The sequence below is a fragment of the Lissotriton helveticus genome, chromosome 4_1 (genome assembly GCF_964261635.1).
Source record: "Lissotriton helveticus chromosome 4_1, aLisHel1.1, whole genome shotgun sequence".
Taxonomy (NCBI): Eukaryota; Metazoa; Chordata; class Amphibia; order Caudata; family Salamandridae; genus Lissotriton; species Lissotriton helveticus.
The window spans coordinates 1,726,523,858-1,726,550,976 of record NC_136063.1 but is presented as its reverse complement, the minus strand read 5'-3'; the positions used below and the strand labels follow the sequence as shown (position 1 = coordinate 1,726,550,976).

Below are 27,119 nucleotides of genomic sequence, written 5' to 3'. Positions count from 1 at the left end.
CTCCGGTTCCGGCTCGGTCGGAGCGCTTTCTGACCCAGATCGGATTCGGGCCCTAAGAGGGGATACCCAGATGATGAAGCATGCCACCTCTGGTGGGTGAGGGTATTAGTCCTGAAAGGGATTTCTCCCACAAAGGTACGTATGAAAGTCACTCTACGTGCTTAGTTTTGTTTGACTAGACCCAAGGATTTGCTTGTGTTATTTTCGTCCATATGCAGACATTTTAGAAACAACTTTATATTGGGGTGGGTGTGATTTGTATTATTCTGTGTAGCATGATCACAAGGAATTACCTTAAAATTCCACAAGAACACGCAGAATTACATAAAAAGAGTAATACTGGATTTAGCACTATTTCCACAGTGCAAAAATGCCCCCTTGAGCGAGGAAGCATTTTGTGCTAAAAATAGGGATAAATGTAGAGAGAGCAGCTCCCGCTTGCTAAATTTGCACGTGGGGCAGTTTTTTTTCTAAATTTACTGTTGGCATTTCCACTGTGCAAAATGCGCCCTTGAGTCCAAAACTGACACAAGGATACATTTTGCGCTATGAAAAAATAGCGCTAAATGTGACAGAACATGAACAGGAGCAGGAGATCGAGCTGCCACGCACACTTGCTAAATATGCTCTCACAGTAGGATTTTTTCCCTCCAAATTGCTCTTTATTACGCAAGCAGGCATAATTGCTTTATTATCTGTAATTCTGCATAAAAGAGTGACGCAGAATTACTATAATTACTCCAATTAAACCTGCATAATTAAAATTACACACAGGCCTACTTATATATATTCATGTTTTTCCTCCTAGGGGATTAATAAAAAGTTAACAACCTACGTTTACACAAAACATTTCTTATGCCAGATCTTAGAATTATAAATATTTTTGAACGGGTGGAAATAATTACGCTCCTGATCCCTTGATTAAGCGTACTGGAATACACCTGCTCTGATTAAGCTTAAAATCTATTTTAAACAATGTTGCAACAGGACAAATCAATGCACTCAATCACGTCCTAGACCAAGGCGCGAAAGAACCGTACCGAAGGCCATTAGTCCAACTAATACATAATCATGTTATAAATATTTTTAAAAAAGAGACCAGTGCTTCAGAATGACACCAGGGGTCCAACGCTTCAGCGGGGAGATTAAATATTAAACAGACTCCCTGTCTGAATGCTTTTTGGTAAAGAATAGCGTGTTCAGTTTTTTCAGAGGGGGGCTGGTACTTGCTGTCTCCTCCATTTGATATCTCAATTGCTTTCTTCAGAACACATGGGCGCGCGCTCACCAGGTAGGAACGAACACTTTATAGCATGCAAGATTTCATCATATATTTAATTTCAAACATTTTCTTGTTCGACTCATCAAAACACTTGCCCAAGGGAAGCATGTTCTATATTGTAAGAGGAAGGAACGGTAGACGTTAAGTATTAAAATTAATTCTAATTAAATACATCTTTTTGGGATTTACAAAGCAGTGTCGGGTGACCTAAACTTTCTGTTCCAAAGAGTTTTACGAGGACCGCGTCTGCGGCAGGTTGATGGGGCCTATCTTTAAAGTGAGACAAGGACGCATTAACTATTGAACGATGAATTCATTAACTTTTTATTGTTGAGTGCACTAAGCTCTGTGCGCCCCTCCTCTCTCTCTCAGAAATACTACAAATACACACTCTGTCCTTTACCTGGCTCTTTATTCTAGAGGAAATACCGAGCGAGAACGTTACTCACGCTTTATGATATTACCTCCAGATTTAGCACGGACTGCAACAACAACAAAAAATGCACCTTGTGGGCGAGTTTTATCTTTTGGGGTTTTTAATGTATCATCTTGACCCGGAGGCCTGGAATGATAAAGGACTCTGCGTGAGCAATACTCATTTAATCAATTCCTAGCACGTTCAAAAGCTGAGTTAGTTCTTTGGCATCTGCAGGCTGGACACAGCTGTCTGAAGAAAAGAAAAAAAAACACTGAGCTGCCCTGCTGACTTATACAGCTTATCAAGTGCTTTGACTAAACTCCTTGAAATCATCTGAACCCGATAAAGTGTTGAGTGGGAAAGTACAAGACAGATATAAAGGAAGGACAAAGGTACCTGCTGTCTGCTGAGGCTGGGGATGTGAGCAGTCCTCTGAGGCAGCCAGGGCTTCCAAGGCCTGCAGAGTTGACACCAAGGCGTCGTCTAACTCCTGGGCATGGTCCCTGACTGTCCGTGTCTGCACACTGTCAATGAGAGTCACCGGTATTTCATCATACAGGAGGCCACACAGGTGCCTGCTCTGTTCCTGCTTCTGTGCAGCCCTGCGTTTCGATTCATCTTCATCAGAGCTGTTATCCCGAAATCCTGGAGGTGGGGCTGCAATTGCCGGTATTAAAGCTTTGCTTTCATCCTCTTCCTCGTCACTCTCAGGAGGCGGCAGCGATATCAGATCCACGCTGGTTTCCGCTGAGCTGCAGGGGTTGGAACACTTCCGGGAGACGAGTTTGCCTTTTATCTTTGCCTTGCAGGAGTCACAGTAAAAGTGCAGAGCATCTGATTTCATGTGGCTGTCCATGGTGTAGGACCGTGTCCTGCTGCTGCACAAGTGGCGATCAAGACCGTCAGGGTCATAGCCATTGGTGGCACCATGGCAGTCATGCTTCGAGCTTTTGCACGTGGGGTCGGATTTTGTGCGAGGCCTGGTCTCCTCGTAGAAGATCAAGTTCTCATTGATGTCCATCCTGTCGTCCCGCTCCTTCCGCTGCTCGTGCATGTGCAGGTAGCAAAAGCTGACCAGTTCAGAGTCCTCAGGGGGGTCATCTCTGGGATCCGGATCTTCCGGGATGGAAACTGTGCTGCCCGGATAGTCCATTTCCTTCTTTTCATGGTGCCCACCTACAGCCGGGCGGTGAACACTGGGTACGTTGATGTAATCTGCACATGAAAAAAAGAGCATGATAAAATGATTGTGGCTGCAACCAGTGACAATTGAGAAACCCCATCATTTTTTGGTGTGACATGGGACAAGCAAAAAAAGTTTTTTTAATTATCATTTTAAGATCTTGAACGTGGTTGGAAATAAAAGTAAAATATACTATTATTAAAACCATATTTTATATAATATATTATGATATTAATGAATCACCATATTTGATTACACTTGATATGTTTAAACTACTATCTTAATCTTAATATTGCCACAAATAGTCTAAGACAGGATGTAAAATCGTGAATATTGTTCACAAATGAATGGCTGCATTTTGAATTTAATGTTTTTAAATATAAAATGCAACCTGAAGTAATAAGTAGTTAAAATGGTTCTTTTGGTTCAAAAATGTAATAATATATTTATAACAAAAGACATTTTGGTCACCCTTTTCAAGAAAACACATCTTTTTATTCTACAACAAGCAGAAAGGTATCCTCCAGGACAGTTCACACAGGCCATGTGTACCTCCCCACCACATGGAGAAGATCATGATCTAAGGAGGGTGAATGGGTAGGATAAGAGTCAAAAGACTGTTGCCATTTAACGAGGGCTGCGGTTATCTGATAGGGAAGATTCAAATTCTATGGATGAAGCATACACAGTTCCACCATTATGTTAGGTCTTTAGTAGTTATTTTGTTTGCATGTCATTTAATGATGTTAAACTCAATTATTAGAATGCCTATAATTGTTGAGCTGTTGACTGGCATCTCTTAATACAAAGGCTTAAATTCCATTGCCACTGCTTGATTTTGATGTAAGAAAATCTAACATGACCTTCGGAAAAACAATAGATGATGTTCTTCAAATAAAGGATTACAGTCAATCATTAACCATTGGTACTCTCTCTCTGGGTGGGGTTCTTATACTGGGTTACCAGACAACCTCAGACAGGAAATACATTGTCAAACGTTTAAATTATAGTTAAAACGTTATTGTTCTAAATCTAACCCTTTACTAGTCTTCGTGCAGACAGTGTTACTAATGACTACCACTTGATACAAGCATTCATTTTCATGTTCTCACTTTATTGTAGTAGTTATGTCCCAAGACCCCGAGTTAAGTGGAAGACCAAGAACACATTCATAGTTACATTTCTTCACCTAAGATGCATGCAGTCGGCACTGCTAAAAAGACCTTATTTTTAAAGATAAAATCAATTATTTTAATAACGGATGGGTAGCATTGCTCAAATTAAGCAAAATCAGAACAGGATAATTAGAAAGTAGATACAATTAGAGAGAGAAATTTAATGTTTGTCCTGATGATGGTATCATACATTTTTGCCCAAGTAACTGAATGTTGAAGACCCCGGCTGGAATTGCCTGAAAAATCTAATAATTAGCCTAATAATACTGTAATTCACAGCATTGTGCATTGTGTAATATATATTTTGATGGGAAGCATTGTTGTATGCGAAATTATTAAAACATGTTTATTGTTCTAAGGAGTTTGTGATTTTATTAATCGTGAGGTTAGCCCAGATGGAAGGTCAGTTTAGTGTCATATTTTCTGTATTGTTTATATTACACAAAACTGCTTACCATCTGCTCTGTAATACTTTAATGAAGGATGAAGTCATGGGTGTAAGAATAGAGTATAGTTTGAAAGCTATGTGATCCCCTTTAGCGTAGGTCTTCATTGTAGCGGGAAGGTTGTGTGTTCTTGAGGGTTTATGTCTTGAAATAATGGCTTTAACCTTTGGAAAGTGATAAAAGTCTATGTCGTCGAGGTCAAACTTAGATTTAAGGCGAGAGAAAGGTACAGGTTTGGGGGGCCATCCCTGGTCCCCTACTAACAGGATGCAATTTTGTGCCGATTTCTCAAGAAATAGCATCTTACCCTCTGATTTCAAGTTATTGTTATGCCACAGTGAGACCAGGAAGGTGAAAAGCATTTTATTTGGGAGTTTGTCATCAATTTTTCAAAGGGTTGTGCAGTGCTGGAGCGGACAACTGAGTGCTCCATCCTTATTCTGTTGTGGTGATGAGTGAAATAAGGGAGAGTGGATGGGTGAGGTTGTTTTCGATTGTGAACTAAATGGAAGGAGTGGTATTAGGAAGGAGGAGCAGAAGAATCTTTGTCTTGCTACGTATGCAGTTTGGTATCGCCAGTTGTCTGGGAGGTTTAAACCTCTAAGTTTCTCAGTTTTTAAGTGTAATTAAAATTTTTGGGGATTGCCACAGAAGCTCAGTAAGTAGTAGATCTATTCTGGGAAAGAGTGTGTCAGATAGATGGAATGGCGACATACTAATCAGCCTCTATTGCTCTTGGTTTCGACCCTCCAGAAAAAAAACTAATTCTGAAACCAGCAAGCATGTACTTTATGGGACATTCTTGTTGCAATTGGTCTAAAAGCTATTCTGTCTAAATGGAAAGCCATCTCCAAACGTTCTGCCCATGCTTGATGGGAGTGGATTCAATTTACCAGGGGAGCGGATAACTCGTTAAATAATTATCTAAAAACCCCATCGAAGGAAAAACAAAATCTGGTCAAAACTAGACTCCTACATTGCCAGCCAAGTACAACCATAGATGCCCGCTCATTCCCCCCACCGCCTCCCCTAATCCCTATACCAATTCCCTCCTCCCCGCACATCCTCTCCTCATCCCTCACCCCTAAACCCCCTCTTCCATTACTACAATTCTTTTTTCTGTCCATACTATCCTGTCTTCTCTCTTCTCCCTTTCCTAATATTCTGCCAATATACTCAATGCACCTTATTTGTATCTAGCAAACTTAACCTAAAATACTTTGAATCAGTGTTATTATGGCCTGTTAGTACACTAGGATACTTTGACTCTAAAACTCGACTGCAAATCGTGCTGTGCCCTTCCCCAGTTTTTCATACCTCATTCAGGGATTGTTCCTCATATTTCTGTTCTGTCTATTGTTGATGCACTTTCCTTACATGTGACTTTCTGCTTTTCAAGACATTAGTTGATGACATTTTTGTGTGATATTTGTATTACTTAATATTTAGTAAGAAAGTAAACGTGGTTTAGAAATGATTCACAAACTGTAGGAAAGTTATTAATGTATTAAAGACATTGGAAAAAATAAATGAGGAACGATTTCCATGTAGGATCTACAGTCAGCCAGTCAAAAGCTATGTTTATTTTGAACTTGAGACTATGTGCAGTAAGCTTTTTTGCAGTCGCAAACAGGCTGATTCACAGAATTGGCTATGTACGACTGCAAAAAAGCATTTTGGTAAGTATCAAACCAAAACTGCGATTAAGTAGCATGTTACTGAATAGAAATTTTGGTTCACAACCAAATAATAACTCGGTATTTGGAAGGGGTGTCCCTTACAAACACCAAATTGGAATGGAGTGTATTAATGTTTTACTACCAGAATTCGGCCACAATACATTAATAATTTACCGATAAGGGGCTCCATTAGGACCTCCTACCATTTGTGATTGTTAAAAAAAAATTGATTAAGAGAAAGCACAGGTCTGCAGCACCGCTGTCTCAACTTTACTTTTGGAATAAAGGACAGCTTTATTTAATACCTATCACAGAAATGGCGTTCTCCTGAAATCAGCAGGCCACCATCCCTGTAATGGCGTTGATTCCTAATGGGTCACAAATTGTGACCTACCTCATTAATATTCATGAAACAGGTTGATTTACGACCCACTAGGCATCACTAAATGAAGCTCTATGAGTTTTATACATTAGGCATAGCGATTTTTTAACTGTGATACGCAGAAAATCGCAATTAGTTAATAGCTATTTCTAATATTGATACATCTGGCCCTTGGTCTTTTAAAAACCACAAATAATTCTACACATCAAGATTATACTTAACATATACAGTTTTACATAAAACTTAAAAAAATGAACACTTTGGGGTCTATTAGGATGGCGGGCGGACTCCTGTCTGCCAGACACCCTAGCGGTGCAGCGACTGTCCGCCAGTGGTGCGGTGGTCCCACTGTGCCTATAAGGATGTGACCACCACCATGGCGGTCGCATCCTGTATATTTAACATTGTGGCGGGCAGTGCTGTATTCAGCACCCACCACAATGTTAAAAGGGCATGTTGTGCATTTGCTTGCACAACATGACAGGCACTGCATTGTGCCTGCCACCTTGTGCATGCAAATGTCGGGGGGTACAATTGGTACCACTTAAGTGCAGCCACCCACCCCCCAAATCCCCTGGGGACCCGCAACAGGCTCCTAAAAACATTCTCCGCATGCATTTCCATGGCAGGGTCTCCGCCATGGAAAGGCATGAGACCACCATCATCGTAATATGGATGGTGGGGCCTGGAAGGCACGGCCACCATATTGCAGGTCTTTTACACCCGGTAGGCAATCGGGCAGATTGCCTACCGGTGGAAAACTGGTGGACAGTCTTTCCGTCGGCCTGGGTCCCCACCGCCATCATAATAAGGCGGGGGGAAATGTTAGGTGGGCGGACGGAAATGGCGGGCGGATCGCCACTGCCATACGGGCCGGGGCGATCCACCTGCCATCCTAATAGACCCCTTAATATTGTTTACACTTGTAAAATTCTTCAATGTGGTAAACTTATGTTAAGAACCGATCCTCAATACAATTGCCATAAAAAGTAACTAATTGGCTTTCCTTTAAATAACATTCTTTACAGCTTCCAAACCCTTCAAATAGCACAAGAGACAGCCAAAGACTTGATCTCTATTAGAAAACTGTCCATTTGCCTAAGTTCTAATATTCCATATTTCAAGAGGATTGACTTTAAATATGTTTTATTTGCAAGTAAAAACTTTGGACAAGCCAATTGACCATGTAAACATCCCATTTTAAATTACGCCCACACGTACACTTTCAATTGACATCTGCAGCTGTCTTTACTGCAAAACATAACACAGGTTTACTCCACTACTGAACTTCAGATCTGCTTGTCTAAGGGTGGGATTAGGTTATATATCAATATATATGAACTCCTCATACCTTTCACAAACATTCGGTGGATGTTTTACCACTTAAATACCTCATTTCAGTTTCTTAAGCATATCTTTTTGTTAATAAATTAGGTTCAACCTTTGAAATATTGATTTCTAAATTTTGATTTCCAAAACTTATCGTCAGCCACCTATAGATATATATCTCCCGATGTCATTCTACCCGTTTTTGTACAGCTTAACTCACTTTGCACAGAAGGTGGCTATTATTGGCATTTTCGTTCCTCATAATCCCAATCAAGTAACCCACTTAAATAATAGCAATTATGCTCCATAATTGAACTGTGGACATTTACAATCAATAAATTAACTTTTTTCAAGGAATTATTAGACAAAGGGTACAAATAAATAGTCCACTTCTTGTCTTTTAGTTACATAATATGTGTTCCTAATTTGCCACCACTCTATACTTAGGCGATTCACTCTAATTACTAAATGGCAGAATTTAAATCACGGAGGGCAAGCACACTAATTGTGTTTATACGAATGTCAGTGCAGAAGGTACAGAGAGCCATGAACTTTTAAAACCACACCCTCACTTTGGCCAAGTCAACATTCCAAGCTTTGGAAAAGCTATAAAAAGAGTAACAGCCAAATGGTGAGAGGAAGCATCCTAAAGAATTACTTTGAAGAAGATTGGATCCCAAGAGGACTTCCTTGAAAAAGCCCTAGGCTAACCTGCCAATGTAGTGTGAAACACATGTTGGCTGAGTGCTCATTATAATAATTGATTATATGAAATGTACCTTGAATAAACAGTTACATTTCACACACATTATTCTTTTGGTTTTTCTATTTCTGAAGACGTACGTGAATATCTACACACATGACTTTTTCTGACAAACCTAATTCAAGAATCATGTATTCATGTAAAAAATGGTAATGTATTTGCATATCATCTGTGCATACAAATTGGCTTTGCTAGGTATTGGGATTTTACCTAGACAGATGCATTTACAATCAGTTCATTAACAATTTGTCAAGGTATTATTGGACAAAGGGTACAAATCATCAGCATATACAAGGCATAGGGTATGTAGGCCATTTATGTTTGGGATTAAACCATTTGCTACTGATAGAATTGCAGATAGATCAACTAAAATATTTGAAAATAACAATGCTGACAGTACACAGCATTGCTGCAAACCATTTTGACTGTATTTTATGGGCTAGTGTTCCCTCCTGAGTCAATGTTCCCTTCCTTTCATGACAGTTAGGCCGTAAGAATGGCACCTCTTCATACCAGGAGCCTATGCAATTGATATACAGTGTTAATCTTGGGTGCATGTAGTCCAATGACAAGCGTACATGTGCCTTCGACACTACACACGTAATATTGCCTTGTTCAACTGTAATCCCACCAGATCTATAAAAGGGGGCTTCTCATTCAAAATGTTGTTGATGTCTGATATAAGTCTCTTCTACTTAACCACATGAGCTCTGTTCTGTGATCTATTTACCACTGACAATAAAAATGCTAATTCAGCAGGAGCCCATCAACAAACATCCAGTCGCCAATCAGAGGTCCTAGGGTCCTGTACCGATTTTCAACTCATAGGTAATAAGCATTTTAGCCACACAATAGCCAGATCACAAATTGACCTTCTTGTTTAGTCAGACAAGAGTGTTGAAAGAGGACCAGCATGTACAACTGAATGAGGCAAGCATCTAGAAGTGATCACTCTTTTCACTGAGGGCACCTGATCTCAGAATGGCTAAATAGCCTAGCTCCTCATATCACATGTAAAATGCAGGCACAGTGAGTCTAGAATTGCATGCATGCAGAAAATATTTTATAATCGAGCCAAGGTCCAATATATCTGAGGTAGGTAAATAAATTGAATAAGCTCAAAGTTTGGGTTGTACAGTGTTGTAGGAAAATATCTTGTTGTCCTATTCCATTTCTTCTCCCATATATCTCTCTCCATCTGTTCTTACAATTTTGCTTAGTGCACTGTACTAGGGACTTATGAGGAAATTAAATATGCCAATTAGGTATAAGCTGATTCTACCATGTTTACAAGAGAGAGCACATGCACCTTAGTACTTCTTAGCAGTGGTAAAGTGCTCAGCGTTCCAACGTCAACAAAAAAGAATTAAGCAAAAAGTAGGCGGTGGAAGGAAAAAGGTTAGTGGATGACCCTGCAGGAAGGAGCCATTTTCCAATACTACATAAATAAATATAACACTAAAAAATACAAATTGTAAACAGTTCTATATGAAAATGCCATAGATTTGACCAATATAATACATAGTAAAATATGAAACCCCCTAAAACACATTCCACTAACAATATTATATGTATTCTAAGAAATTATAAAACATACGATATTCAAAAATAAATAAATAATGATATACATTCAGTTTCATCAACAGTAGGGAAGGTGTTGAACTTCGAATGGGATAGAATTACTATTCCTACTCCAGTCTAAGCAACTATGGAGAAGGCATTGGCCTTCAGAGGCATTAGATTTACTGTTCCCACTCCAGTCTAGGCAACAGAGGGTAAAGTGTTGGACTTTGAAGTAGAAAAGGCCTAATCATTATTTCAATACCTCCTAAAAACATTATTGCACAAATAAATAAAAAATATATATTATATTAATCAAACAATACAACATATTTTTTAACAATTAAAACAAAAATAAATACACTAAAAATAAATACAATTAAAACATGGGGATTACTTAGAGTAGCATTCGTTTGTCTACCTACACATACATTACAACATTTTAAAATAAGTACTAAATTATTTAATTTAAATAAATATTAAAAAAAACATTCCACAGAAAAAATAAAATACACTTAGCATTAAATTAAGTATGAATCCATCCAAATAAAACAATACAACACATAATTAACATGATAAATAGAACAGTAAAGTTATATTTAATTAGTTAGCAATTAATGAATTATATATAGAGCTCCCGGTTTTAAGTTTTTACGGATTTTTACATATAAATACAGACGGAAATCTATATTTCCTTTGTCTGTATTTATATTTAGAAACAGAAAAATACTAGAAAATGTTGACACACTGCCGTGCTCGAATCCAGCTAAGCCCCCTTCCTGCTTCTGGAAATTCCTTCCTGGGCACGCACACAGCTCCACCTGAGTACTTCACAGGTCTTTAGAAAGACCATTTACATGTTAACGAGGCTTTATTGTTTCACCCCATGCCCTAGCTTCGCACAACGCCTCTGACTCCTCCAGTCCCAGGCCCCATACAGTGCACGTTGTAAGAACTTCAATTCTCAGTGCTGCAGCAGAAGAAGAATGACTAAGCAAAGATTAAACTTGCAATTAATCAACCCCCATGAGGCTGGCCGCCCCATAGGCTTTCCTTGTGTGCACACATATGAAAGAAAACAACATGATCCGGCGATCAGTAAACAAACGGGGCACTGGCTGCAGCATCACACAGATCTGATGGTGCCTCGCTTTCTGTTTTAAGGGCAAGGCACCCCAGACAGTCACTTCTATGCACTAGTAGTGCAGAGATTCCAGGTGGAAACGGGCAGTTTGGTTCTTTTAAACTGAGCTGCCCTAGGCTGTCCCTGTCTCTTAACTTAAGTGGTATTGGCAGGATGTTATTACCGAAGGAGCCCCTCCTCCCCCAAACATAATTTTGATCCCTGGCAGCCGGTCTGTTTCAGAGAGCAGATCGTTGTCCACCGAGGCCAGTCTCCTCTGCAGCAAAACCAGCAGAGCGGACTGGCAAGAAGTTGAAGTTCTCAAACGACGGCTGAAGAATAACTAAACACCCTATTCACATTTCACACCTTTATTCCATATTACATTCCTGAAGACTATTTCCTTTTACTAACTGTTTTGTAGATTTTAACAACACTGACATGACGTGCTTATGGACAATTTCAGAGAGATGTTGGAAGAGAAAGAATGAAAGTGTATAAAGAGTGAAAAAATGCAAAGGAAAAGCGTGATAGATTCAAACAGTCTAAAGACTCCTTCCCTTCCACACACCTTAATATTACTTAAATCATAGTCTAATATTTCCAGAATTGCATGATTTTAAACCCTAATTCACAACAAAAAACATTATTAATTACTCATTCATCTGATACTGCTAATAAGCATTAGTTACACAAACAGTGTCTTGTTTTAGGGTACGTTAGTTATTGTGTTATATATCTGGCTATAGTAATAGAAAACTCTCAGGCACAAAAGTAACAGTAGACATTTATAATCATTACTTTGATTTACTCATGAGGAAATGCCACTCGAAGTGTCACACGTTCAGTAGTAGAATGTCACTCATTCACACAATGACAACCTATAAATGTCACATAAGCAATTAAAAAAAATTGGCAGCTATGCAAAGTTGTATTAAGAATCATATCTGGGCCTTTGTAAAATGTTAGAATGAGAACAGAAGGCTGGTATTTTTCTCGGGGGTGGGAGAGATGCAGAAGTGATGGGGTTCTGAGGGTAATTTCAATACCAAGCTGACCCATGCTATAAAATGTGCTTTTTAGGCTAGCGCGTGGTCATGAATGATCGGGTCATCTTCTGAGCAGCAGCGGATACTGAAAAATGCAGTCACCAATGTATCTCTGGTTGGTGCCCTTCCATTTCTGGTGCTTTGCAGCAGTTTTAAGCTCTTCGTTTCTCTTCGCTCAAATGAGTGTACTTTCTGATATTTATATGTTCCTCTAATCTTCATTGCTTGATTTTGCTTGTGAGAATGTGTCACTCATAGTCGTTGAAATGTCACTCATAATTAAACTGAAATTATGAAAATGTCGCACATAGCAATGTGAAACCTTGGCAGCTATGAGCAGAGACGGGGTATTGAAAACAGCTTTTGGCAGCAGAGACCTCCCAAGATACATGCCACATCCTTAATTGTTACTTATATATATATATATATAATATGTATCAAAAGGACATGGCGTGTAGCTTGGAATCTATCTATCTACACACAAACACACCACCACACCACCACCAATATAGGTAACCTTACGTACTTTCTGTGTGAAAACCATAGACATTTGAAGGCAGATTTCTAGCTGGCTTTAGATGGAAATACAGAAGCGTTGGTACATGTTTGCTCCTGATAAGTGCTTGTACTCTATCCTAAAGTGTTTTTATAGCAAAACTGAGAAACACATGTACTCTCCTTTTCAAATTACTCAGTACCAGACCATTTAAGGCACTGGTAAAGCCACAACAAATTGCTAGTTTAAGTGAGCGCATGTGTGCATTGTCAATTTAAATAAATGTGGAAAAATACTAGCGGTAGCGTCGTCTTTAACCTGTGGCAAAAATACATGTGGATAAATACAGAAAAAATGCCCAAAAAATAAATATGGATAAATACAGACGGAAATGGCAAAAAAATAAATACCATAAAACCGGGAGCCCTAATTATATATAAATTACAATTGATATAAGATTTTCTAACTTCAATATCTTTCAACCCTATTCCCCTTCAAAGAAATACAGTCTTAAAAAATACATACTGAAATAAACATAAAGCCTTTCTAGAAAAGGCCATACATTCTGAATACTTTCAATACAAAGAAGCTACAATATTCTCCTCCTGGAAGTTCAATTGATGAACAAACCTTATTGTGATTTAGTCTTCAGTATAACTAAGATTTCCCATACCTCATTTAAGATTTCCACTAATCTGTTTCCATCAAAATAAGACACAAGAGTCAGGTACTTGACTTAAGATGATGTCTTATCTCTATTTTGTGGATTATTTTTTACTTTTTGCGATAGAACGGTGACATATATATGTACAAGTGACTCAAAACGTTACATATATATTTACCAAAGGCTCAGAAACTTTACAAAAAACAATATTATCTACAATAACAATCATTAGTGAAACAAAACTTGACATTACATTTTACACACAGACATTCCATGTGCACCTTAAATACAGATGTCCAACTAGAATTACATCTTAGGATATATGGTCCTTATGTCCTCATACACTCTTGAATGATAGAATGAGGTCCTACCGAGGTCAGAGCAGGGCTAAATTGTTTTCTGGTCCAAGCACCCTTAATTGCTCATTGGTGCACATTGGTGCCTTATGTTCTCTGTTCACTTGCGCATACTGGCTCTTGGCCTCACTTTGTAATGTACCAGCGTGTTTTGACCTTTTGGACCTAGGGTTGGTTTAAATGGAAGGTCTTCCTCAGGGCAGTGTGTGTTCTTTGTGAGACAAGGTGTGGTTATTTCTGGGTTTGCTATTTTCCAATGGATTGTTCCGTGACCATCACTGAACAAATCTTCTGTGAGGGGAAGTAGATGTGGTGACTTTGTCCTTAATATCCTGAAGCTGATTAGTGCAGAGTCCTCAATGTTCTTGTCACGTGTTGCAGCTGAATTCCGGCCCTCTTGGGACTGCTACTCCTCCCGATAGTGGACGTTTTGGAGGAAAGGCAAGACACCGTGACCTGGCCATCAAAACTTATGGCCGGCTCCTGTCAGCTCCTATCTTGAAAGTTTCAGGGTGATTCGTCAAGGGGGGGCTGAGAAAAAAGGGGGTCCCAAAACGTGTTTTCCCCATCCAATTTTCTATAGGGAACTTTAGACATGGCTACAGCCTGAACTGCTGAACGGAATTACACCAAATTTGGCAAAAAGGTAGCCCTTGGTTCAGAAAGAGCCCTTTTTGTTAAATGGTGTATATCCGTTCAGCAGTTTTTAAAATAATAATGGAAAAATAAATATATTTCTGGGCGGAGCCTAACCACACCTCTCATCGTGAGATCTGATTGGCTGTCAGCACTTCATCCAAGAAGTGTTGGCAGCCATCTTGGGACCAATATACATGATAGCACCTCATTAAAACGCATTGCAGTTAATAGAAGGTTTTAAGACTTTAGTTACATTATAAATCATTGGTTAATGGTACCATACTCATTTTAGGAATTGTGGTGTGTTCTAAGGTGATTTTACCATGTGAAAAAGCCTTCTGCTGGGATATCATGAATCATGTTTGAGGGAAAACTACTTTCTCATGCTTTTCCCACAGAGGTTTGTAAGGTGATCTATAAGGTAGACTCAGAGCATATTTCCTGTAAATTCACATTATCTTTCTCAGTCATGTGAGAATGTAGTCTGACATTCTCAGTAAAGCATGTACATACAACAAGGGCAGAGACTGTCAGTTGATTCCTTTGTGTTCTACTGCAGTTTCCCAGAGTGTTCTAAAGAACAACTAGAGTGCTAACAGTCCTGCTTATGACAAACGTACTGCACACCTGAAGCCATATTGATTGGAATAAAGTGGTATCTCTGAAAACATAAAATTTAAAAAGGAACAAAATGAGGGGGTTCATTTTGCCATAGAAAGTATGATTAGTGCTGCAGAAAGAAAATTCGGGCACATTTTGAGTGACTTCTCAAATCCTCTTCTATTTCATTAAAAAATTGTGACATGCAGACTGAAACATTCACTTTCAATACCAGCAGCAGACTTCCCTGGTGAGCAGTAGCTTTACTACAGTGATCTAATAAGCAACTAGAGTGCTAACATTCTGAATTTATGGCAAATGTGTGACACATCTGAATGCCTTCTTGATGGAATCAAAGTAAAAAACTGAAAGTATTTCCTACTGAGGAGACTGTAGTAAATACGGAAATTAGGAAACTTCATAACAAATAAGTCTCCCAAGATGGCTACCAGAGACAAAGGAACCCAAATATCACCCAGATGTAGCCCAAGTATAGCCCAATGACAGAATGTCCCGATGTGTTCTAAAGAACAACTAGAGCGCTAACAGTCTTACTTATGACAAAAGTATAGCACTCCTGACGCCATCTTGATTGAAATAAAGTGGTAACACTTAAAACATTTAATTTGCAAAGGAACAAAAGGAGGGGGTTCATTTTGCCAAATAAATTATGATTATGATTAGTGCTGAAGAAAGAAAAATTAGGGCACATTTTGAGTGACTTCTCAAATCCTCTTCTATTTCATTAAAAAATTCTGACACGCAGACTGAAACATGCACTTTTAATACCAGCAGCAGACTCCCCTGGTGAGCAGTAGCTTTACTACAGTGATCTAACGAGCAACTAGAGTGCTAACATTCAGAATTTATGGCAAATGTGTGACACATCTGAATGCCTTATGTAATTTCTAAAGGAAATGCTCTAGGTATTACAGTTTTGATTACATCAAGATGGCGTCAGGCATTCCACACTTTTGTAATAAATATAGAATGTTAGCAATCTAGTTTTTCATTAGGATACTGTTGAGAGGCAGAGGCCACGGGCACGGACTCTGAAAATTGAAGGCAGGTAGAAGGGTGCAGAGGCAACAAGTTGACCACACTGTGCAGGCAGGAAGGGCAGTGGCAGCACAACAGACTATGGAGGGCAGTGGAAAGGGGGGCAGGGGCAACACACCAACAATACAGGACTGGCAAGAGAGGCTGTGGCAATATAAAAGACCATTGTGGGCAGAAGGAAGAGGCAGTGGTAGTACAACCATACATGCCAACAGACCCGATTCAGCCAGGAAACGTCCAATGTTTTTAAGCCCAAATGGGCTTTATTTGATCTGTCTCCTGTCTACAATCTCCTCTTTTTCAATGTAAGTCAAAGGGGAAAATCAATACCCCAGTTTTGTTTTCAAAATATCCCTCTTACCAAGTTCAAAATGTTAGCAAGTATGGTACATTGGATCATGGAAGGCAGGAGGAATTGGGGTAGGGACATGGACTTGGATAACATGGGACAGGAGGGACATGGAGAGGTGCACCAAACTGACCCTAGAGGGCAGGCATCAGGGTTTGCTGCAACACAATACACCACACAGGGCATGCGGGATGGGAGTGCAGCACAACAATCTATAGAAAGCAATAGGGAGGGGACAGGACCATGCACATGGACAACAGAGAACAGAGGGGAAAGAGGCAGTGGTAGCTAGCTGAACATAATGGACAGACAGGAGAGAAAGCTGCAGCATAACGGACCATAAAGGGCAGGAGGGATGGAGGGACGGATCAGGGGCATTACAATGGAACCGATAAGCCAGGAGGGAGGGAATAGGGGTCTGCACATGGAAACAGAGGGCTGGGGTCAAGGGGGCAGGGCGGGCAGCAATATGACCATGTAGGTCAGGCAGGATGGGCACTAGAAGCAAGACACACCATGGAGAGCAACAGTGAGACTATAATAGCATACACACAGACCATGGAGGGAAGGTGGGAGGGGGTCAGGGGCAGTTAGCTGACCACACAAGGAAGGTAGGAGGGGCCATGGAAGCACAGAAGACCATGCATGGCAAGCAGGAAGGTTAGTGGCAGCACAATGGCTATGATGGGGAAGAAGGAGGGTAAAGGGGCATGCACAAAGGACCATGGAGGATAGAAGGGAGGGTCAGGACCTGGGCACAGACAAGAGAGTTCAGGGGAACTGACCACGCGGTGCAGGCAGGAGGAGCAGTTGCAGCACAACAGACCGGGGACGGCAGAAGAGTGTGGCAGTAAAATGGACCATGGCGGACAGGAGGAAGAGGATAGGAGCATGGAATGTGGACAGGCAGGGTGGAGGTGGAAGGGCAGGTTACAGTCATCTGACAATGCTAGGCAGGTGGGAGGGGAGTGTCAGCTCAACAGTACACTCATAATAGATAGGAGTGGCAGGTCCATGGAACATGGCGGGCAAAAAGGATGGATCAGGGGCATGCACACAGACGTCGGAGGGCAGGGGGAAGGAGAATAGGGGCAGCAAGCAAAACACAGAGGCTAAGCATGAGGTCAATGATGGGGCATAGAATTGGGCAATGGAGGGCAGGAGCAGTGGACTGGTACACCATGCTAAATGGAGGGTAGTGGCAGCACATCAGACCATGCATGGCAGGAGGGAGGAGGCTACTCCATGGATTCAGACAACAGAGGATAGGGAGGAGGTGGATGGGGCAGCAAGCTAACTGTTCAGAGAAGGTGGGAAAGCCAGTGGCAGAACAACGACCACATGGGGCTGTAATAAGGGAGCAGGGACATGGACTTGGACAATGGATGGCTAGGAGGAGGGAAGGCAGGAGCAGCAAGCTTGGGTGGGGGCAGCACAATGCCAGGCCCTGCTTCCAACCCCCCACCATCCATTGTGATATGCATCTTACTTAATGTTTAAAAAAAACTAGAAATTTGATGAAAAAAACAAAGAATACAGGGACGGTATAGTTAGACTCAGATTTCACTCATACACAACCAGTGAAATTCAGCACTTATAGGTACTTGAGCTAACTATAACTTACGCCCCTGCAATGTACTGCTAATGACCTCAGACATTACATCATTCATGACCTGGTCAGTTACATCACTCATAACATCTCAAATGAGCTGTGAATGGAATTGAACTTTATTTAGGGATAGTGTGTGTATATTAACATCCCTTTTTTTCTTTTATTTTGTGTAAGAACCATTATAATACGCAACGTGCCCAGATTAATATGGCCGATAGCCTTTTACTTTAAAGTAATGTGTAGTCCATTGTTTATGTTGATGTTTGCAATCCTAAGTATGTTTATTATGAATAAGTCACGTTGACAAACATACAGGTATGTCGGCAAGATATGCTGAAATGACATTGTGTGCATATTAACACTTATTTTCTTTTCTTTATTGTATCAATTCCTAAATTTTCACATTGTGACCAGGCCAATATGGGTGCCATCTTTTTGGATTAAAGTAATATGTAGTCCTTTGTTAATGTTGGCAACTGGAGGCATTTGTACATTTAAATAAGGATGGTAGGATAACGTCTTTTTATCGTTATCAAGGTTAGGACGAGCCGAAACACGTGGATCTCGTCCTTTGCAGATAAAATACTTTCAAACTAAAATCTGAGTGCTGATTGATAAGAGTGAGAGGATATTAAATACATATATATAAAATTCACTGAAAAAAACACAAGTTTCAGGAACATTATAGTTCGAAATTAGCATTTAAAAAACCTCAGAAATTCACTGAAAAAACCACAGGTTTCATGGACGTCCTAGTTAGTTGGACATTTCACTCGTACAAAACAAGAGAAATTCGTTATAGTTAGTTGTGCCAACTATAACTCGCGCCCCCGCCATGCACTGCTGATGACGTAACATATTACATCACTCATGACATGGTCAGTGACATCAGTCATGACATCACTGATGATATTTCATATGACATCACTGATGACATTATCTATGTGATCTGATGCACCTCCTCACACCCTAAAATACAGACTACCATTCTCGAAACCATAGACACACCAATACTAGTACAGCTACAATATTCTGTGCACTATGCATGCAGACCTCTAATCAGCTATATAGCATTTATACAGTCTTTTAAATACTCAGTTAGTAGCTATGCAGTCTAGCAATCCTTCTGTCTGTCCCATGCACTTGTCCATTCTCCCATCCAGCACTATGTATGAATCCTATCACTCTGCCAATACCTAAGCACTCATAAATTTAGCATACACTCTCTTTGCAGCACTGAAATTACTCCAGTTATTAGTCGTATACTTAAGGAATGGCGTAGTCACTAACACAAGTGCAGGTGCAATATTTTGTACACTATGCATGCACACCTCTAACCAGCTACAAACTATTGATACACACTTCTAAATACCCAGTTAGTACCTATGCAGTGTAGGACTCCTCATGTCTGTATCATGCATTTCTCCAATCACCCATCCAGCACTATCTACTTATCCTATTACTCCACCAATACCTAAGCACTTATAAATTCACTATACACTCTGTTTGTAATACTGTAATTATTCTAGTTACTACTAATCATGAACTTATGGAATGGCCTAGCTACTAACACAAGTACAGCTATACTATTTTGTGCATTATCCAAGCAGACCTCTAACTAGCTACATACTATTGATACACTTCTAAATACCCAGTTAGTACTCATGCAGTGTAGGAATTGTCCAGTCTGTCTCATGTACTTCTTTAATCACTTATCTACCACTATCTACTTATCCTATCACTCCACCAATACGTAAGCGCTTATAAATTAAGTGTTCACTCTGTTTGCAGCACTGTCATCATTCTAGTTACTAGTGGTATTCTTATAAAATGACCTAGGCACAAACACAAGTACACATAAAATATTCTATGCATAATCCCTTCAAATCTCTAGGCAGATAGATACTATTGGTCCACTCCATTTAATACTGAAGTAGTACCCATGCAGCGTAGGATACAACCAGCCCTATGTTCTTATTGTATCAGTCTGCCAATACCTAAGCACCTATGGGGCAGATTTACAAGCACCCTACGCCACCAGTACGTCACTTTTTGTAATGTAGTGATAGAGCCAGGCACTCCTTCATATTTACAAGAAGAGGAAAAGCCCCCCTGTGTGGTTTTTCCTCTCCTTGTAAATACGACCCCTTCATACACAGAAGTTTGCGTTGAAGGGGCGTTCCATAGGTGTTGCTGTGGGTGTTCCCACGAAACACCCATAGAACAAGGCACATCTCCAGATTCATGAGAAATCATAAATCTGGAGATGTGTGTGAATGATGCGCTATCCTAGAGTTGGTGTAGCAAGGTGCAATGAGGAGAATTGTTTTCATTTCTCCTAATTTTTTCCTCTTTCAATGCATGCTGCGTTCAACGGCATACATTGAAAGAGAAAAATGTCTTTACTGATTTTGTTTGTGCACGAAAGAGTCCCTTCCTGCACAAAAACAATCTCCGCACGACACAGACAACCTTGCACCATGGTGCAAGGGTGCCTGCGTCACCGCATGGCTGCAGTTTGTGCAGCAGTGCACAGGGAAGCACAGAGTTGCAACATATTCAGGTACATATGTCCTATCCCTGTGCTTCGGAAGTGCCACAGTGCAGTGCAGCTAAAGAGCTTGCAGTGTCACGCTGCAGTACTTCCTCATAAATCTTCACCTATAAATTCACCATACACTACTAATGCATTCTTTCAGTCAATCATGCTGTATACATATATTCAACCAAACTTTAACACATTACCTTGCAATTATAGTTCTTTCTTTTTTTAAATTCTTTTTTCTTTTGTATTTTTTTTTTGAACAATTTTTTTGGGGGGTGTTTTTTCAAAAATGAACAAAAAAAAGAACGAATAAAACAGGAAACATTTGGAATTACTTATCATTCCAAAAACAAACAAAAAAATTTAACAACGATGGTTGCGTTGCGTAGCACAAGCTGCATCCACCGACTGCTCACCGAAGCATATGTTTCTTATACTTCACGCAGTGTTGCTTGAGAAAGGCAAATTCTGGCCAAATGTTCATTACAGATGTTCCTGAGGACGCTGCAGACGTACTTGCCACAGCAGGTGAGGGGTTCAAAGCAGCTCGCCTCATTTCCTCCCAAGCAAGATTGAGAGGATGTGTGGTCCGGAGATGCTTGTACATAGAAGCAGTGCCACAAGAGTATTTTTTGTCACTGCCTCTTGACAGGACTCGGTCACATAATTTGCACGTCAACTGTCTCGCATTTACTTTCTTCTCTCCAGGTGGAAAAGTGAAGAACTTCCACACAACAGATTCTGGCCTCTGTGGACGTGGTGCCTCCTGCAAGAATTCTTCTTCAGAAGATACTTCCTCCCGCTGCTGCTTCTGTCCAGATGGCATTTTGTTTGATATTTTTTGAAAAACACCAAAAAAAACAAGCAAAAAGGGTTCTTGTAGGAAAAGAGACGTCTCTCTAAAGATGCTCCAACAAGAATGATTAATATGGGTGGGGTCCTTCAATAGTTACAGTGGAAATGTTATGAACCAATGACATCTTTTTTTTTTAGGTCACATGGGATCCCCGCACTCTGCGCTCACAAAGCACGCACCCGACGCGACTTTGCGAAAATATATTTAGAAATAATATACGTTTATTATAAGTACAAATATATAATTTTTTTGACTATCTTAGATAATCTCTTGCCCTAATATGTATATTAAAGACACATACATATCATTTTAGAACATAACATTTCTTTGTGGGAGTCGCGCACCCAGCGGCCCCAGCACGTATATGACGTCACGCGGGACCCGTCACCGCACAAGCGTCGTGCACCGTAATGCGCATGTGTCGCGAATGCGCGGGAGCCGGAGTCGCGGACTGGTCGCATACCAATCGCTCACATCACGTAATATTAAATGTATATGATGTAACTGAAAAACCCGCAGCTGTCACACACCATTCGCGGCTCCTTCATGACTTTTCTAAAATGGCGGCTAGAATCCGCGCACCCACCGTGATGTGTACGCTTTGGTTGCGGGAGTCTGAAAAAAATTTGGAAAAATTAAAATTAAAAAAGAAAATAATATAAATATATTGAAAGAAAAAAAGAAAACAGAAATTAAACAATATTTCAGTTTGAATTTTTACTAAATTGTTTTTTTTGCAATTTTCAGAAAAATATGCTATTTAATTAATAAAATATTTATAAATAAATAGTTAAACTGTAGAAAATCAGTACAAAAAAATAGGTATAACTACTATTACACTTAAAAATTAGCATTTAAAAAAGCTTTGAAATTCACTGAAAAAAACATAGGTTTCAGAGACGTTATAGTTAGAAATTAACATTTAAAAAAGCTTTGAAATTCACTGAAAAAACCATAGGTTTCAGAGACGTTACAGTTAGAAATTAGCATTTAAAAAAACCTTAGGAATTCGCAGAAAAAAACATAGGTCTCAGGGGTGTTATAGTTAGCTGGACATTTCACTCGTACAAAATCATAGAAATTCCTCTGTTATAGTTAGTTCTGCTAACTATAACTCGCGCGCCCGCAATGCACTGCTGATGATGTCACATATTACATAATTCATGACATGGTCAGTGACATCAGTGATGACATCACTAATGACATCTCAAATGACATCACTGATGACATCATCCACGTGACAATCTGATACACCTCATCATACACTAGTATAGCCTTTCATCACTCACTGTAAAATACAGAGTGCAATATTTGAAACCATTGACACACCAATACCAGTTACTACATACCCACTCACTGATTCCTAAGTCTAAACAAACAGCTACCCATTCAACAATAGAATCACTTATACATGCAGTCACTAATTAATAGGACACTATCAAATGCACTTATACACATATATAGACATTGACACATCAGCAGTCATCTTTAGTCGGTTATGCAGTCATCCTACTCACTCATGAAAAAAATGAATCACACTTACATTTACTCACTTACACAATTATGCACACACAACACCTCATTTATTCAAACATATAGTAACTCAAAGTTAATATGTTAAAAAATCACCATTACAATTATACACTCATTCATATAGTTACTCTCACAATCACGGACTCTTACATATACTTATTTATAGACACCAACTCTCACATACAATGCCTTTTATTTTTTTACTTTGTTGAAGATGGACAACTAAAACATATATTAGCTCACCAACACACAAATAAATACACTCAGTCACCCAAACAACTGTTTCCACATGCACTCATGAACCTATACACCTAGTCAATCAACCATTCACACATCTATGCATAGAATTACACACAACCCATCCAACCACACACAAACTCAGTGTCCATACAAATACTCACCCAACTAATCAATATCTAATATACACACTCATGTAGTTAGTGACCAACTGATGCAGCATGTTATACAACAACAGAGACAGTGATGCACACATTCACATAGTTTAGTTACTAATCCATGTATTAAGTGAGACACTTTTAATTACTCACTTTAACAGACAGTTAGACAGCTACTAAATCCTCCTTCCAGACAGTTATATATCCACTCAATCTTCAATACAGATTGGTATATTTACATATATATATAATACATATTTAAATTCCAAACTAAACCCCATTCACTGTGGTGGGCCGGGGGAGATGGATAAAAAAGAATAAAGAAAATAAACTTACCTTCGCCACCTTTCCAACTCTCCTCTGTCCTCTTAGATGAAGAGAAGCAGATGGCTGGTAGCACTGGAATCACTGAGGCTTATAGACTCTCCCAGCCAAACACAACAGCCTGTTTGGCCGCTCAGGCAGTACATGGGAGCCTGGGAATGTGCTCCAAAGGGCTGTGCAATACATCCCTGTGGAGAACATGATAAGTGCGCATGATGGTTTGGCTGGCACAAGAGTGCCAGCCAAACCGTCAAGCGCACTTAGAGGAGTGCACACCATTCCTTACTCTGCCATCCCAGAGCCCAGCCCCACCACGGCGTGGCTCCAAGTCCTGCATAGAAAACTAAAATGATAATAACGTCCTGGTATTATCAGAGTCTTTTTCTTTTTTGCACTGCAGAAATATCAGTGGGGGAACGCTCCTCCTCTTTAGCGGAGGAGCTGCCACTGCATGTAGCCTAATCAAGTCGAATTAAGTAAGAATTCTGAGAGATAATGCTTGAATTACTCAAGATGAGTAATTTTGAGTTTAGCATTATTTAAAAAAAAATGCCCTAGTGCATTCACAATAGATGCAAGGATACATTTTGAACTAAGAAATGGCATTAAATGCAACAGAACATGAATAGCAATGCTAAATGCGCTCTTGGGCGAGGATGTGTTTTGCATTAAGAAACAGAGATCAATGCAGCAGAACATGAATTGGTAGTGTGAGCAGCCACTCAGGCTCGCTAAATGTACTCTCAATGTAGAATGATTTCCCCAAATTACTCTTCAATACACGAGCAGGCGTAATCACATAATTATTGGTTATTTCATGTCAAGGGCTAGCTTGTAATTACCAAAACTACTCCGATGTAATCGAAACTCTGCCCAGGCCTAATTCTCATGTCAGTAATGATGCAAGGATTCCATCGACGCAAAGCAAAGTGTGAAAAACACAGGTTCTAAGAACATCTGCTAGTTTTCTGGTTTTGCAGTGCGGTGTAATTTGTGAAAGTTTGCGTAACACGCATGACATGGAATTCCTAAAATTACACAAATTACACTGACAATCTAAATTTCCCCCGGATCCACTGTTAATCTATGTCAGGAACGTAGCCAACCACTTTTGAAATTTCGAACGCGCTTAGGGGAGTGCTGCTACATTTTCAGGCCACGTCATCTCATTTGCCAAGCATTTTAATGTATATCCAGTGCAGCTAATAATTTATATCCAGTGTAGCTATTTAATTTTAATTTGTATCCAGTGTAGCTATTAGACTGACTGTTGAATGACATTTTTTTAAAAAGCGATTTTCTTGCAATTCAATAATTTGCAACTGAAAAGAATGACACACATCTTTGAAAAGAGAATGGACAAAAATCGAAGGATAGAGCTATAACCGCTGTGAAGGGTCAAGAACTCCTGTTATTTGCCTGAGATGCAGGAAACCATAGCTGTCATTGCTATTGGCCAGGATGATTTCCGATTTCACGCAACTTTGCCTCGCACTCTTTAAAGTGCAACATGTAGGCTTAGACCTTCATCTGAAACTTACTTTTTAACATTTTAAACACACTAGATGTCAATATCAATATAGTGATCACACTGAGACAGGTGCCCGAAAAGAGTATTGGTGGAGTCAGATTTTCATTAACAAATAGGTTGACAGCAGAAATGAATTATGACAAATATTCTGTCTGAGAGCAACTACAGGCATTCTCAAGAAGTACACATTGGCTTATCAGATAACACCTCCCAAAGCTCTTCTTAAAGCTGCACCTAGAATCTTCTAATTCAAAGAAACATTTGCCACTAAGCCAGGAAAGAGGAGGATATCTTTCAGAAGACTGCAACATGCGACACTCAGATGAAAATAGCTTTATGTGGCTCATGACCTATTGAGAAAATGAATTCAAGAGCTTCTTGGAACCTGGCACTACAGAGAACATGGACCATTTGGCATCTGGGGAGGGAGATTTTCTTTGTGGTTTACTGAACTGAGTTGTGCATCCCAGCTGGGAAATTAGGGGACAAAAGAGAGCTCCAAACACATTTATCAGGAAATTGAAATATCTGTGTTGCTGTATGGAACTCGCAAACGCTGTTGAGAATCTTGGAGGGTTGGAGTTTTACATCTTATTAGGACTGATCGGAACCTTAACACCCAGCGCTGAATGGTTTATCATTCAAAATATCCTGAATTACCCCTCTAGAGAGAGGCTCTACTTTGAACTGAAGAGGGGAGATATTCCTGCCTTCTACTGCTCACAACAAATCCTCCCTGCTTCTCTGTGGAGTGGATTGAACTTTCTCTGGGTCTGTAATGGGTTTTGTCCTCTGCGTTATTTTCCAGAACTAGTTCAGCCAGCCTCCATCAGACCTAAATGACTAAAGGGTCCTAGGACTTGCCACAGAAGCCTGCTTCCCAAGTGTAACTTCTCTCAAGTGGCTGTGCAGAAAGTCCCAAATATGAGGAAAGTGATACCTCCCTGGCAGAATAATACCGGTCCAATCACAACTGAACAATTTTCCTAGTTGCAGTGTGGAAATAATGTACTGTGGATGGTGGGTGTATAGGGATTTGCAGACAAAAGAAGCTTCTGCCCTATACAAAAGAGTCAAGCAAAGCTGGACAATTCCTTACTGAACTGAACGCATAGATGTAGAAAGAGTGACACAATAGGAAAATGTAGAGTGGTCAGTCCTGAAGTTTAAGGTATGTTCTTTAAGACAGAACTTGTAGAAAAACGTTGGGCTTTGTAAAAAACATCCTAAGTTGTCAATTTTTTCAATTGTTTTGCATTTCATGTAGGATAACACTGAACCTTTCTTTTCAATTCTTGCTTTTATTTTCAATATTGTCTTTGATTTGAATATTCAAAAATGCCCAAATACCCAAGGGCGTGTTGGTGCTAAGCAACCTAAAGCAAACAAACCAAAGGACTTATAAGGCTAAGAAGAAAGAGAAAACACTTCAAGATTGATGCTGTTTAGGAAAGCTAAGAAGATTCAACTGACTTTTGAGATGTAATGGTAGTTTCAGCTATAGCTGAGTGGTGGAATAATCAAAGCTACTGGCACATCAAAGACATTTTTTATCCTGGGACAGAGACTGAGTATAGAGCAGTAGATCTAAATTTCCTTGCAAGGTAGTCAGGTCCTGGACCGTACAAGTCTTTGCCTTATCCAATTATCTCCATATATGTAATTTATAACTAAGTTGGTTTAGCTGTTTTAAATTATTTATTTCATAATGCAAATGTTTGCAGTTGTTGGATATATACTGCATTAAATTCTCTGAGGAAAGTCTTGCTGC

General features: G+C 39.8%; 1 protein-coding gene across 1 annotated transcript in view; it reads right to left on the bottom strand.

Moving 5' to 3' along the window:
* The window catches only part of FRMPD3 (FERM and PDZ domain containing 3), an 869,033-nt gene that overhangs the window by 94,086 nt on the left and 747,828 nt on the right, over window positions 1-27,119 (bottom strand). The window contains exon 13 of the mRNA XM_078686306.1: window positions 2,097-2,915. Within this exon, the coding sequence (XP_078542432.1) occupies window positions 2,097-2,915 (819 nt within the window). The remainder of the gene's footprint in view (window positions 1-2,096; window positions 2,916-27,119) is intronic.